Here is a 15,167-nt window from a genome sequence, read left to right on the forward strand (position 1 = left end):
GTAACATTTACTGCAGTTTATGTGACGTCTGCCATACACACAATACACAGATGGTGTCATTACACAGCGACATCGCTCTTATGTTTAATTCCGTACTGTCATCGGCCAAGTATATGTTACATTACACATTGTTTCCCCACACTGCACGGTCCGCCATGTTGTGAATGGCAGAGCGACGTGTTTCCTGTCGTGACGTGATGACGTCGGCAGTGCACGTTTCCTATATAAGCGACGCCTGCCCGCGTTTCCGCCTTTTCCCGGTGTCTTAAGACCCGACTGAGAGAATCCCCCTCCATCCTTCTCCGGTGGAGCGTCCACAGACACTATACAGACATGACTGAGCAGATGACCCTTCGGGGGACCCTAAAGGGTCACAATGGCTGGGTTACCCAGATCGCCACCACCCCGCAGTTCCCGGACATGATCCTCAGCTCCTCCCGGGGTGAGATACATGTGTGTACTGAGCGCTCTATCGATGTGTCCGCTCTGTGTGTGTGTGGGAGCGGGCCTGACATTGAAATAAGGGTGTGTACTCCGCTCGTAATGTGTGTATGTATGTGGCTGTGCGGCCTAAAAGCGGGCCTAGTGTGGGAGGCCTGCCAGCTTTGCCCGCTCTATGGTCTGTGCAGGCCTGGTGTGCAGCGTATGTCCGCTCTATGGTCTGTGCAGGCCTAGTGTGCAGCGTATGTCCGCTCTATGGTCTGTGCAGGCCTAGTGTGCAGCGTATGTCCGCTCTATGGGGTGTGCAGCGTATGTGTGCTCTATGGTCTGTGCAGGCCTAGTGTGCAGCGTCTGTCCGCTCTATGGTTTGTGGAGGCCTAGTGTGCAGCGTCTGTCCGCTCTATGGTTTGTGGAGGGTTGGCCGCCGAGTTGGTCTGTACAGGCCTAGTACGGAGGGGCTGCCCTCTATGGTCTGTGGAGGGTTTTCCCTCTCTATGGTCTGTACAGGCTTATTGTGGCGGGTGTCCCCTCTCTATGGTCTGTACAGGCTTATTGTGGCGGGTGTCCCCTCTCTATGGCCTGTACAGGCATATTGTGGAGGGTGTCCCCCTCTATGGTCTGTACAGGCTTATTGTGGCGGGTGTCCCCTCTCTATGGCCTGTACAGGCTTATTGTGGAGGGTGTCCCCCTCTATGGTCTGTACAGGCTTATTGTGGCGGGTGTCCCCTCTCTATGGCCTGTACAGGCTTATTGTGGAGGGTGTCTCCTCTCTATGGTCTGTATAGGCTTATTGTGGCGGGTGTCCCCTCTCTATGGCCTGTACAGGCTTATTGTGGAGGGTGTCCCCCTCTATGGTCTGTACAGGCTTATTGTGGAGGGCGTCCCCTCTCTATGGCCTGTACAGGCTTATTGTGGCGGGTGTCTCCTCTCTATGGCCTGTACAGGCTTATTGTGGCGGGTGTCTCCTCTCTATGGTCTGTATAGGCTTATTGTGGCGGGTGTCCCCTCTCTATGGTCTGTATAGGCTTATTGTGGCGGGTGTCTCCTCTCTATGGCCTGTACAGGCTTATTGTGGCGGGTGTCCCCTCTCTATGGCCTGTACAGGCTTATTGTGGCGGGTGTCCCCTCTCTATGGTCTGTACAGGCTTATTGTGGCGGGTGTCCCCTCTCTATGGCCTGTACAGGCTTATTGTGGAGGGTGTCCCCTTTATGGTCTTTATAAACCCAATGTAGATGGTCTGCTAACACTGCCCCATTATGATCTGCAGATGTGACTCACCCATGTCCTCCCTGCCTCTGATGTGAGCCTCCTGTATTTGGGACTTGTATAGGCTGGGTAGTAATAGCACATCCTGGCCATGGCTTGTTTATAATCTGCATTGGAGCTATGTGCTGGTAAGTGATGTTGCTCCAACTACATATATCCACTCTGCACTTTACATCTGGCACTCAGGTGTAGCAAAGCTCTGGCTATCGTCTCTCTGGTGCTCTCATCTGCCATGGTTTTTACACTTTATTAAAGGGGAGCTCCAGTCTGGGGAAAAAAATAGGTCAGCGGCTACAAATACTGTAGCTGCTGAATTATACTTGCCTGTCGGGCACCCCAAGCAATTTTTTCAACTGCGTCAAGTGTAGGCATTGTAAGGGAAACCAACAGTTTTCGGGCTTCAGGCGGTTTCCTACAGCGTGAATCGTGCTGCACCTTCTGAATGGTCTTGCTGTCTTCTGGGACCTGTGCGTGTCCCAGAAGGCAGCGGGGGAAGAATGGTGATCTTACCCAGAGTTGGGAGCAGGTACTTGTCAAACCAGGTACCTGCCCCACCTCTGAGGGGGGTGGGGGATTCGAACAAGCGGACCTTCCTTTTTTGTGTGGAGCTCTGCTTTAACTTGGCTTTTCTAAAGGTTGCAGGTTCATGTATGTGGCCTAAAAACATGCAAGTTATATTGGCTTTTATCAAAATATTTATTTAAAATGTCCATTGACAAAACATTTTTTAGTTTTCAGTAGTATGGAAATTATAAGTCCACCTTTTTGTTAAACACTTTTTTTTAGGTAAAGTGTCTATTTTTTACTGGTAGCCTGTAAAGCGTTGCACCTGTGATCAGCAGAGTGTGGGCGCAGGGCTCCTGCAGCACTGTCAGTGTCGGCTGTCTGCTTGTACCTCGTATGGGCAGACAGTTACACAATGACAGGAAGAGACCACAAACTACCAATGTTCTTAATAGGACCCTGCTACTTCATTGAGAACTACAAGTCTTTGACTGTCGGTACTTGTAGTTCATTCACAGAATCCTGCATGGTTTTGTTTTTAAGAATTGTAGCAGCGAGTATGGGAAAAGATCTAAAGCTTGCTGTCACTGGAGGGGATAGGAAGAGGCTGCAGCAGTGGCAACCGGTTAAAGCGGAAGTAAACCCATCGATTTACAGTTTCAAAAAGCAGTTACATTTCCGGCATGCCGGGATTGCTAACTGTCCCATTGGTTGTGCTCTCAACCAAACTGTCAAACCATCCAATGGCTGGTGTCAAAACTGATCACATGTGCAGCACCATGGCAGTTGAAGATTAAACATAGGCCAAGATGGCAGCTTCCTTGGCTGAAAACGATAGGTGGATTTACTTACTTTAACTTTCACCCTAAACACGGGTAGAACATGTAATATGCTCCCAAGATGAACTTATCATTTAAAACCGATCTTCAGCCCTGTTCTGGCAAAGGCTCTGTGGCTTCCCAGTGCTGCCATTTTTTGCATGCATTTATTTACCCAGCCTTTCAGTCCTATCAGGTCCTGTCGGTGCATCAGCACAAGGGTTCTCCATGCACCGGATGGCAGGGGAAAGCCTTTGCACTTTCCTGTCAGTTTTTGTGAATATGTGGGAAATGGACACATGCGTTGTGCTGCAGGAGTCTCTCAGTAAGCAAGCCTTACAGCACATCTGCATTCATACAGGAGGCAGGGAGAACATCTCACCAAGACCACTGTCATTGAGTTTTTTTCTTGTCTGCACTATTGGGGAAATCTTTTTACTTCCTGTCCTAGAGACTCAAAAGGAAGTTGTAGGAGATCTTCCAAAGTGGTGGGAGGTTGCCCTCTTAAGATCTGACATCTGTGAATGCACCTGACCGATTACTCGTGAATCCCCTAGCAGGGTTCCTGGCAAATGGCTGTGGGAGGCTGCAATTTCCCACGGCTAATCGCGGCTGCTTACATGTAATTGCTTATGCAGAGCTCACCTGCAAGTGATTGGCCCTGGATGCTGACTGCAGGAACCCCTGCTGGGGTTTTCTCGTGTAATCTGTATTGGGTGCATTTGCAGATGTGACTGCACTCCTAGTTGTCCCCGGAATAAGTGTCTCCATTGGTTTTGTCCTTTACCTTTTTTATTCTGGTTCCAATGGTCACAGTACATGTAGAGGGTGAATTTCCCCAATGGGGGCACATAACAAACAGGTAAAGGTCCAACCCTTCACTGATCTTTTAAAAATGAGCCTAGATACACTTTAAGGGCAACGCCAGGAAAAAATCCCAATTTATACTTCTCCAGGATTCAGCATTAATGTTCCTCAGGGCAGAGCAACCCAGCCATTTTGCCTGTTTCCTATGACCCCAGCCTGTTTACATACTCCCTTCAGGGGGGTGCACCTTCTCACAAACTGAGCTCACAGCACTTCAGGTTAACCTTTCTCCTACCTATTATTATTTGGGCCAATGATGCTCCAGCAGCTGTTGGATGGTAAAATTCAAAGCATTTCGTTTTTCATACCTTAGTTCTTCACAACTGAGTTTTTTGTTACTAAGCTTGAAGAAAAGATGGGGTGGCTTTAAAACCTGGTACTTGGCCTGATATTTAATTATACAGAAAGAGAATGCAAGTCAAGTCCCTTAATCCCTGAGAGGTAATGTGGCTGCATTGTAACAGGTCGGGAGTGTAGATTAATTTGTTTGTGTTTTTACCTTCATTATAAAATCTTCAAGCAAGTGACACTTTCATGCCTTTCATTTTAGATAAGACTGTCATCATGTGGAAGTTGACCCGCGATGAGACCAACTATGGTGTCCCCCAGCGTGCCCTCCGTGGTCACTCCCACTTTGTCAGCGATGTTGTCATCTCTTCTGATGGACAGTTTGCTCTGTCTGGCTCTTGGGACGGCACTCTTCGTCTGTGGGACCTTACAACGTAAGTGTCATATTAACTGGTGTTTGATGGTAAGTTGCTCAGTGAGAAATGGCAAGAGATTGAGTCCTGAGCTATGCAGCCTGAATGATGTTGGAGTTCTCCAATTGTATAAGTCCTCTAGGATTATGGTAGCAAGTTAACGTTTCTGTTTTTTTTTTTTTGCTGCAGCGGTACCACCACAAGACGCTTTGTGGGGCATACTAAAGATGTACTGAGTGTGGCTTTCTCTGCAGACAACCGTCAGATTGTGTCAGGATCCCGTGACAAGACCATCAAGCTGTGGAACACTCTGGGTGTGTGCAAATACACAGTGCAGGTGAGACATGGGCATGTGGGGCATGTATGGATTGGTGGTTTTGGTTCCTGTGATTAGAGTATCACTGCTGAATGTTTCTTATAGAAACAGTGTCAAACATGCTGACAACCCTGCAATTATGATGGGACCTGGGAAGCAATAGTGGTCTTTAATAATTTAAAATGTTTATTGGATGTTAAATGTTTTTTGCCTTCATTTTACAGGAGGAATCTCACACTGAATGGGTCTCCTGCGTTCGTTTCTCACCCAACAGCAGCAATCCCATCATAGTTTCCTGTGGCTGGGACAAGATGGTGAAGGTAAGGTTTGTCTAACCTGCAATTCAAGGTTTTATCCAAGATATTTAAAAGGTTATAATTGATTTTCTAAGAGGTTTTAAAACTTTAAGGCTTCTTTTACACTGAGGAGCTTTTTCAAGTGCCTTTGCTCTAAAAAGACTAATGTTCAGAAAAAGTGAAAGCTCAGGCCATATAGCTGAATTACCTATTGCTGCTTTATTTGCTTAAAGTCGAGGTACCATCAAAAAAACTATTTTGCTTTAAACTCTAGCTTACGACTAAAAAAGAAAAAAACTTTTTTTTTTTTTTTTTACTCATCTGGAAATGCCTGTTGCTATGCGGTCCCACTAAATCTGCCTTTGAATCCACCTAGGATTCTGATATCTTCTCCCTCTAATGCTCCTGGGAAATGTGTCATAATTTCCCAGGATGCAGTGCGCTGTCCAATTATCACTCCCCATCCAAGACTTCCAGGAAGTAAGTGCCTGTAGGCTTCACATTGCCCACAAGCAAAATGACAACGGTGTAGACATAGTTTTATAAACTATCTTTTTTGAATATCTATGCGGAACGGCGGCGGATTGTAAAATAGTAAGTGACCAGATTTATATTATAAAAACGCAGGATGAAAGGACATACATTTAAAAAATGCTAATTGTGGTTGGAACTCCGCTTTAAGAATTTTTATGTCTGTACACGCCTTTAGGCTAACCCACAGTCCATCATGAAGCAATTAAAATGTCTGGTTCATCTTTTTAAATGAAATGGCCAGCCCAGTCTCTAGGCTTTTAACCCCATCAAGCTGGTTTGAGAAACTGGACAAAAATAAAGGTAAACTAAGTGCAACACATTTGTGGGAACGTCTGCCACAAGTGTCAGCTGTTGTATCTGCAAAAGGTGGCTACTTTGAGTCAAATTTAGATTATTTTGTTAAAACTATTCCATGACCACTGGTTTGTCCAATTTACTCTGCCTTTATTTTAGCGGTAGTTTATATTGCCAGGTATGACTGGCCAGAACCGCAAATGGATAAAACTACCTGGTGTTGCACTTTAAAAGGGTTGTATAGGTTAGTTTTTTTATTTTCTAAATAGGTTACTTTAAGCTAGTGCATTGTTGGTTCACTAACCTTTTCCTTCGATTTCCCTTCTAAATGTTATTTTTTTTCTGTTTTCTTTGTCTGAATTTCTCACTTCCTGTTCAGTAAGCTGTTCTAAATGACTTTCCACCGCTCGGATGATGGTGGAAAGCTTACTGAGGACAAACAGGAAGTGAAAAATTCAAACAAAGAAAAAAACATTTAGAAGGGAAATGGAAGGAAAAGGTAAGTGAACCAACAATGCACTAGCTTAAAGGAAACCCATTTAGAAAATAAAAGACAAACCTTTACAACCCCTTTAAAGCAACTCAGCCGCTCTAGGAACGTTCAGCATTTTAAACATTGCATGCTCTGTATGCAATATAATTATAATTTATACCCAACAATTTGTAAGGCAAGTCGTTTTTGGGGACATTTCCATCCTTTCTGTATTGCAAAAGGTACTCATGCCACGTTGAGAAGGTTTTTTTTTAATTTAAAAGACAAACAGAAGCTCAAAACCGCTTTCTGCGCTCTATTCACATTTCCACTGTAGTGCTCAGACATGTCCGTCTTTCTACTGTGCATTTCGTTGCATACTTTTTTTTATATATATATATAAAGGGATCTTTAGTGCTGCCTTTTGCTTTTTGTTTTTTTTTATAGTTCAGCATCACTGGGGAGAGAATGACTTCACTATTGCTGCAGGTTTTTATTTGGCCAGCACAGAACATATGTGAGGATATTTTTACTTTTACAAGCATGCTTATAAACGATTTTTCCCTTTTTTTACGATAAAGGACATCACTACCTTTTTTTAAAATGGTCTTTCGAATCTTCTACCCGGAGTGCAGCTCATCCAGTAATGGTTTATCTTTAGCCCTTAAACTGAAATGTGTGCAGTGCTGCCTTTCCCAGGGTCAGTCATCATAATCCTCTGGCTGGCTCCTTCACATTGCATGCCATTGTCTTGTTCATTCTAATTGTCCAGGCTGTACTTATGGCTGCCTCCAGCAGTCCTGCCAAATTTAGCCATTCCATAAGAATAAATGAGACAGCTGTGTGAAGAGTACCCAGCTGGGAGGTTCTTAGTGAAGACTGACAGTGGGCAGCACAGTGAACAGATCAAGGGTGAATACAAGGATATATCTTGGTGGGCTCTACTCGGTAGGGTTGGAACCAGTTAAAGGGCAACTTGCATTGCTTTGAGTCCTTGCTGTGGGGTGTTGGGGCTTTTATTGCCAGTCTAGTACACTGATGGGACGTGTGACACCTGACAAGACAACAATGTCTGAGATTTGTGACCTGCTGGCAGTGGTAGTTGTCATTCCCTAGCCTGACTAATTTAGGGAAAATGCAATTCAAAATATGAAGTATGTTTGAAACTACAGATTAAAACTTTGTAACAGTTACCACTTTTTTCTAAGTACATATTGATCATGTGATTTTTTTATTTTAGGTCTGGAATTTGGCTAACTGCAAACTTAAAACCAACCACATTGGTCACACTGGCTACCTGAACACTGTGACTGTGTCACCTGATGGTTCACTGTGTGCTTCTGGAGGCAAGGTGAGGTGACTTTTGGAATTTTCTTGTCATTAGCTTAGCAGTGTATTGGTAAAGTCCTGCATGCTGCCAATTGTGACCTATACAGCTGTCAACTGTACCTTCTGTTGTAAGCAAATGCAGCTTTCTGATTTATTTGGTGCATTCACATAGGGCCGAAACAACTAATTGATTATGAAATCGATTTCAATTTTCATAATCGATTAATCGGCCAGTAACATAATGGGGTTAAACTAAAATTGTCCCTTTATAGTACAAAAAAGCAAATCACTACTGTAAATATTACTTTCACTTTCCCACAGTAAAAAAAATTAACCCCTTACAGTAGCGATTATTTGCTCTTTTTGTACTTCTTTTTTTTTTTTTAACCCCTATTATGTTACTAAACGTCTCAGGCCTGGGGTCACACTTCTGTTTTTTGGTGCTTTTTGCAGAAACACACTACAGGTCATTTACATGTTTTCCTATGGGAAACGTTCACATCCAGGATTTTTCACTTTTCAGCTGCTGCGTATTTGGAAAGGGCAAGGACTTTTTAACGCAAAACGGTGCTATTTTTTATTTTTATTTTGTTTAATATAAGTCACTGGAGAAGCTGCAGAAAAGCCTGTAATGTGTTTTTGGGAAAATTTGTGTTTTGTAATCTGCCCAACAACAAATTTGCCCAAAAAATTCTATTTTTTTTTTTTTTTTTTTAAGGCTATTATCCGATTAATCGAAACAATAATCGGCCAACTAATCGATTATGAAAATAATCGTTAGTTGCAGCCCTACATTCACACTTGGCTTAGCCAGGCAATTTAGAGGCGTTTTTTTGTATTACTGGGTCGGGTCAGAATAGTAGAATTTTGGCCTCCATGGACTTTAAATGGCAGTGCCTGAAAAATATGCTTTTAGGTTCTACAAATAAGGTCAATCGTGCCAAAAACTGCCAATCGGTGCCCTATCAGTAATGCCTGCCACTGCCCTTTAGATGCCTATCAATAGCTCCTCATCAGTGCTGCCCATCAGTTTGTTTTTTTTAAATGTTAAAAAAAATTGCGCTATGAAATAAAAAGCGGAGGTGATCAAATGCCACCAAAAAGCTTTGTGGGAAGAAAATTATTAAACTGTAGTTTGGGTACAGTGTTGCTTGATGACGCAATTGTCATTCAAAGTGCGACAGCACTGAATTCTGAAAATTGCTCTGGGCCGGAAGGGGGGGAAGTGCCTGGTATTTAAATAGTTAAAGTGGAGGTCCACCCTTAAAAAAAAAAAAAAAAAAAAAAAATAATAATAACTTGCCAGAAGTGGCTGTTACTAGGCAGAGCTCCTAATCTGCCTCTTCCTTTTTCGCGGTGGGTCTTCTCGTCGTGCTGCCTCCTGGGAAATAAGAGCGGTGTCTTCTGGGACCGTGTGTGTAGTAGGGAATCGGGCAGTGAAGCCGCAATGTTTCCTATTGTATTGTCTGCCTCCATTTTGCAAAGCGCTGTGCAAACTATTGCCTCTATAGATTCTGTAAAATCATGTGTTAAGCCTGGTCAGGAAGTGCATGTAGTTGATATGGAAACTTCCATGCTACTAAAAATGCATTTTTGTTAAAATGTTATATATATATATATATATATATATATATATATATATATATATATATATATATATATATATATATATATATATATATATATATATATATATATATATTCTTTAGAACCTGGTCTAAAAATTCTTCATCCTGATCATAAGTTGAGGTTGATTTACATAAAATGCAGCCTGGGCTTCTTCGTGTGTGTACTCTTATGGCTCCTAAATTTCAATATATTTAGAATTGCCCCCCAATTATCTCTGGATTTTCTGTTTACAGGATGGACAAGCTATGCTGTGGGACCTGAATGAGGGGAAGCACCTGTACACCCTTGATAGCGGAGATGTCATCAATGCCCTCTGCTTCAGCCCCAACCGATATTGGCTGTGTGCAGCAACAGGACCCAGCATCAAAATATGGGTATGTTGTGTTTTTAAAATACTGTCATGTTTACATTTTCGTTCTTGCTGTGATGATTTCTTATGCCATCTGATGCTTATTGCTGAAAACCAGAGGCTGTTTCTGAGCAATAGTAGCCAATTCTAAAATTGTGGTTCCTGATTCTCTATTGGTATTTGAGGTTTTTTTTTTCTTTTCTTCCATACAGGATCTGGAGGGCAAGATCATTGTTGATGAGCTAAAGCAGGAAGTGATCAGCACAAGCAGCAAAGCTGAGCCACCTCAGTGTACTTCTCTGGCCTGGTCAGCAGATGGACAGGTAAAGCATTACACCCTAAACTGCTCATTCTAAAGGTGCCTGCTGATGTTGCAAATTAGTCCTAACAGCTTTATAGTATGTTAAGAATTTATATTTATGTGGGTTATATCAAGGTGTTTCAGACCTTGTCTGAGGCCGGATTGGTCAAGGAAAATTTTACTCTGTCACTTTCTTTTGGGATGCCAGTACTTGGATGTTTTAGGCTCCTACCCCTCCGCTCTTTGTATGCGGGTTCCCCTAATGCTTAAATGCATTTGTGATTCAACTGTTTTGCTAAACAAAGAGTAACTTTCTGTTAAACAGATGAAAGATGCTCATTGCCAGTTGAGCAGTTTTGAGAAATTGAGGGGACACTATCGGTAAACTAGAAACGTCGCTAGTGTGCACACACATCATAGTGGCTTGGACACTATTCTTTAGGCAGATTACATTTTTTAATAGTGTCGGCTATTTTCTTCAAACTTCTGCCTTAGCGTCATGTCACATGACCAATTCTTCTGCAGTCAGCTCATTGGCAGGAGCATAATCACAAATGGGAGGCTTCCATTTAATAAAATGGCCCTGATACTGACTCAAAACGGTACCAGATCTCGAACTTTAGCCAGGGACCAACATCATGCTGATTAGCTAAAGGGAGTAACTCCATGCCAATGGTAAGTGGTCTGTTGAAATCTTGGTAGAGGCTGACAGTTTTTACCTCTGCATGTCAAAGCCTCCAGCAAAGAACAGTGGGCAGCACAGTAGTGGCATCGCCAATCTTTCGCCAATTCCCCTGAAACTAAGAGCCAGAGGCAGCTCCAAGACTAGACACAGGAGTGCCTAGGTATGCTCACATAACAGGAAGTGAGTGGTTATTTTTAGGGGGCATTCTGGACAATGTAGATTTGTTTTTTCCACTTGGGTACAGGTTCAGTCAATTCTGCTTTTTCCTGTAGTCCCCTTACACTTGTAGCTGGGATGTACACCAAGCGGTTAAACACTGGGTAGCAGAGTGTACATTGACTTATTACACTCTGCAAAGGTTTAAAGAAAACATTGGGACTTGCTGTTTGCATCTGGAAATGGTTACCTGGCTTCAGTGTGGGGAGACTGATCTGGAAATGACATGGAGATTAAAATTTCAAGTGAAGAAAATTTTAACAAAGAACAGTAACAACCTACAATGTTTGGTCTTTGCCATGTCAGCAGAGGTGAATGGATGACTTGTCCTGTTCAGTCTGCCAAGCATCTAGGCCAGTGATGGTGAACCTTGGCATCCCAGATGTTTTGAATCTACATTTGCCATGATCAACTACACTGCAGAGTGCATGAACATCATTCCAAACTATCTGGGGTGCCAGGGTTTGCAATCACTGATCTAGGCAAATTCAACAACTCCAGAAAGAGTCCAAGATTGGTTAGAGGTTGTTGCTTGCATAAATATATTTAGAAGTGTTCTAGGATTTCACAAACTTAGAGGTGGTTCAAAGCTGCATAATTTGGGTACACTTGCTATAATGCAATTATCTCACAAACAAATCTTTCTTTCCCACAGACACTCTTTGCCGGCTACACAGACAACTTGATCAGAGTCTGGCAAGTGACTATTGGAACCCGCTAAGACTTTTTTATAACATGGAGACACTTCTGCTTTCAATTACCATCGAAGACTGCTTGTGCAGTTTGGAGTCCTTTGTTGTAATACCAGCTTGTGACTCTTAAATAAAAACTTGCTATAAAAAGATAACTTGGTGTTATATGATGAAGCCGTTTGATCTGAGGGTACAAATTTGTGTTTGAATCGGTAAAATGAGTGTAAACCAAGACATCTGGTAACACTTATGATCTCTTTATTTCATTTCCTGAATTGGTGTGTTAAAGACCAACTCGGTTTAATCTTTACATTGTGTGACAATCCATGCTGCAATCGCACAAACCTTGCTGCCAAAAAAAGTCCAAAACTACTTTTGGGTGATATATGGCACACAATTTGGTTTGTATGATTGCAGCTCAATTTGTCTTGTGACAGAATCGCATCATGTTTTTTTTTTTTTTTAAAGTACCTGAACCTGCTGTGATTTTACATTTTAACAAGTTTTGAAATTGTGGACAGAATCACAGTGAACAGAGCCTTAGACATCCAAAAGCCATGAGATTACAGCTGAGTGCCACCATCCTTGGATATGTCAGCAGACTTGGAGCCATCAGTGACTATAATCGTATTCTCTGCTCTTTCCCTACCCTTAAAGTGATATTGAAGCTTTGAGGTTTTTTTTTTTTAAATGACAAACACATGCTTGCCTCCACTGTGCAGTTCGTTTTGCAGAGTGGCCCTGATGGTCCTCTTCTGGGGTCCCATGGTGCCTCTTGTGGCTCCTCCCTGCATTAGATACCCCCTCTGGGAAGCTCTCTTCTGAGGGGGTTACCTTGCGGGCACTCTCCTGTGTAAAACACTCGGCATTGATGCTGAGTGTATGACTCAAGCCCCACCCCCTGGCGGCCGTATCATTGGATTTGATTGACAGCAGCATGAGCCAATGGCTGTGCTGCCATCAATCTATCCAATGAAGAGCCGAGAAGCTGTGGAGAGCAAAGCAGGGTTGTGCCCATGGAAATTCGGGGCTCAGGTAAGTAAAACGGGGGGCGATGACACTGCAAGGTGTTTTCACATAAATGCATTAAGGTGAGAGTTTTTTTACAACCCTTTTAACAAGTGTCCCCCAGAGGGTGAGGAATCTCCCTGATGGGCACATGACAAAATACTGAGTCTCAACCTTCCTCTTCAAAAATGTTATTGCTGTTGAAGTTGGGGAAATTTATACCGACTCCTGTCAAATATTGAAAGATATCTTCCAGTGGAGGCCATCAAAGGCAATACACTCAAATGTCCATTGTAAGAAGAAAAGTTGTCAGTTTCCCTATTGGGGCATTTCTCCTTTCTATTTGTACTGGTGATATATAGTTGTGTTCAAAATAATAGCAGTCCAACATCACGGTTTTTGGTATAAATAACATTTCTACATGGCAAATTTACTAGTAGGTGTTGTAGAGTAATTGCAAACAAGTCACGACATGCATGCCATTAATTAAAAATCACACTATCAAAATGGCAGTGTGGAGTTCCATTAGTGAGGTCATTCAGTCAAAAAAACATATTGCTCTTATTTTAAAGCAGAGTTTTGCCCAAAAATAAAACTTCTGCTTTAAAGAGGAGTTCCACCCAAATTTGAACTTCCGCTTATCCCACTCCTCACCCCCTTACATGCCACATTTGGCATGTAATTTTTTTTGGGGGGGAGTGGGGGCTTCAGGAAGAGTGGGACTTCCTGTCCCACTTCCTGTAGGCCAGTGTTTCTCAACTCCAGTCCTCAAGGCGCACCAACAGGTCTTGTTTTCAGGCTTTCCATTATTTTGCACAGGTGATTTGATCAGTTTCACTGCCTTAGTAATTACCACAGCAGTTTCATCTGAGGGAAATCCTGAAAACATGACCTGTTGGTGCGCCCTGAGGACTGGAGTTGAGAAACACTGCTGTAGGCGACTAAGCTTAATCGCCTACAGGAAGGGGCTGCTGTAGGCGATCGCCTAGGACACGTCACAGGTCCTAGGCGATCTCCTGGCCAATTACACGGCACATGCGCAGTGGGTGCCCGGCCGTGAAGCCGAAAGCTGTCACGGCCGGGTGCCCACACTGAGAATGAAGACGCCGGCCGGGGGGGGAGAGGAGTGGAGCCCCGGCCGGCGCGTCGCTGGAGCAGGTAAGTGTCTGTTTATTAAAAGCCAGCAGCTACACTTTTTTTTGTAGCTGCTGACTTTTAATAAACATACAAATTGGCTGGAACTCCCCTTTAAGCACTCCTCGCCACATTTGGCATTTCATTCTTTTTGGCGGAGTGGGTACCTGGTTTTGACAGCTACTTCCTGTTCTGTGGCCTCTCTGCAATCTTCTGTGACACATTGCACGTCTCAGATTGCCTGGCCGCTAGGAGAGTGCAGCATTACTTGCGCAGTGCACACCTGGCTGTAAAGCCACCAGCGGGTCCTGTATGTTTTTACTGGAGTTTTTATCACTGTTTGTAAAACGTGTTCGGCCGACATTTTGCCGGTGACGGCCGCCTTTATTGCCGTTTGGCGGCCATTTTCTTGTAGCCCGCATGCTGTTTTTTTGCATGTCGGTGGCCATTTTGGAAGGTGTTTTGGCCTCTAGTGACCAGAAAAACGTCTGCAGCACACTTCCTGAGGGACGGCACAGCACGGGCAGCGTTCTAGCTTTCTCAGCAGCACTACAGCCTGGTCGGGTGGTGAGTCCTCTGGGGGGTCCCCTGCTCTGTTGCGACCGGGAGTGTGGCCTGTGGGTCTTGCCTTGCAGTACAAGGGTGGCATTAGAGTGGGTCAGCATGGCGTCCGAACCAGAGGCTTCTCCCCCAGACATGTCAGTTAACCCTTGGCCCCTCTGTTCCTGCGGCCTCCATGGATGCCATGATGGCAGTCCTTGAGGCGTTTGTTGCCAGGATTGAAGGGGGGGGGGGGAAGCGCCCCGTCTTCTTCTGAGGATGCCTGACGCGGAATCGGGTCCTGCTACTGCATCCGGCCCTGGTTCCGTTTGTCAGAGGATGCAGGCCTAGCCCACACGGACAGTGAGGCTGGTTGGAGCTCTTATCACTGCGGTACGGGATACTCAAAAACTTGAGGATTCGGCGGAGGCATCAGACACGCTGGTCCCTTTTGGGTTCCATAAGCCAGCCCGCACTGCAATAGTGTTTCCTTGTGCTCCATATCTGGACAAATTAGTACAAGGAATGGGATCGGCCGCAGAAAGTTTTTTCTGTTCCTAAATGCTTTGCGGTCAGTTATCCATTTTGAGGAGGATTTCCTAAAGTGGACCTCTCCTCTGTCAGTGGACCCCCCTGTGTCCAGACTGAAGGCGACCACTTTGCCTGTGGAAGGGGCTCCCGCTTTTAAGGACCCTGCAGATAGGAGCGCTGAGGCCCGCTCCATGTTCACAGTGGTGGGGTCGGCGGTGAGACCGGTCTTGGCCAGGGCTCTAG

The 15,167-nt window shown here is 44.2% G+C and overlaps 1 protein-coding gene across 1 annotated transcript; it reads left to right on the top strand.

Annotated features, from left to right (window-relative positions):
* Positions 1-237: 237 nt before the first annotated feature.
* Positions 238-11,866, top strand: RACK1 (receptor for activated C kinase 1). Its single transcript, XM_040333186.1, has 8 exons — positions 238-442; positions 4,448-4,619; positions 4,788-4,935; positions 5,139-5,234; positions 7,751-7,861; positions 9,702-9,842; positions 10,030-10,140; positions 11,675-11,866. Exons 1-8 carry the CDS (start codon positions 334-336, stop codon positions 11,738-11,740), a joined length of 954 nt encoding a protein of 317 aa, XP_040189120.1. The 5' UTR covers positions 238-333; the 3' UTR covers positions 11,741-11,866.
* The last annotated feature ends 3,301 nt before the right edge of the window (positions 11,867-15,167 follow it).

Source organism: Rana temporaria, chromosome 13 (assembly GCF_905171775.1).
Source record: "Rana temporaria chromosome 13, aRanTem1.1, whole genome shotgun sequence".
NCBI classification, from domain to species: Eukaryota; Metazoa; Chordata; class Amphibia; order Anura; family Ranidae; genus Rana; species Rana temporaria.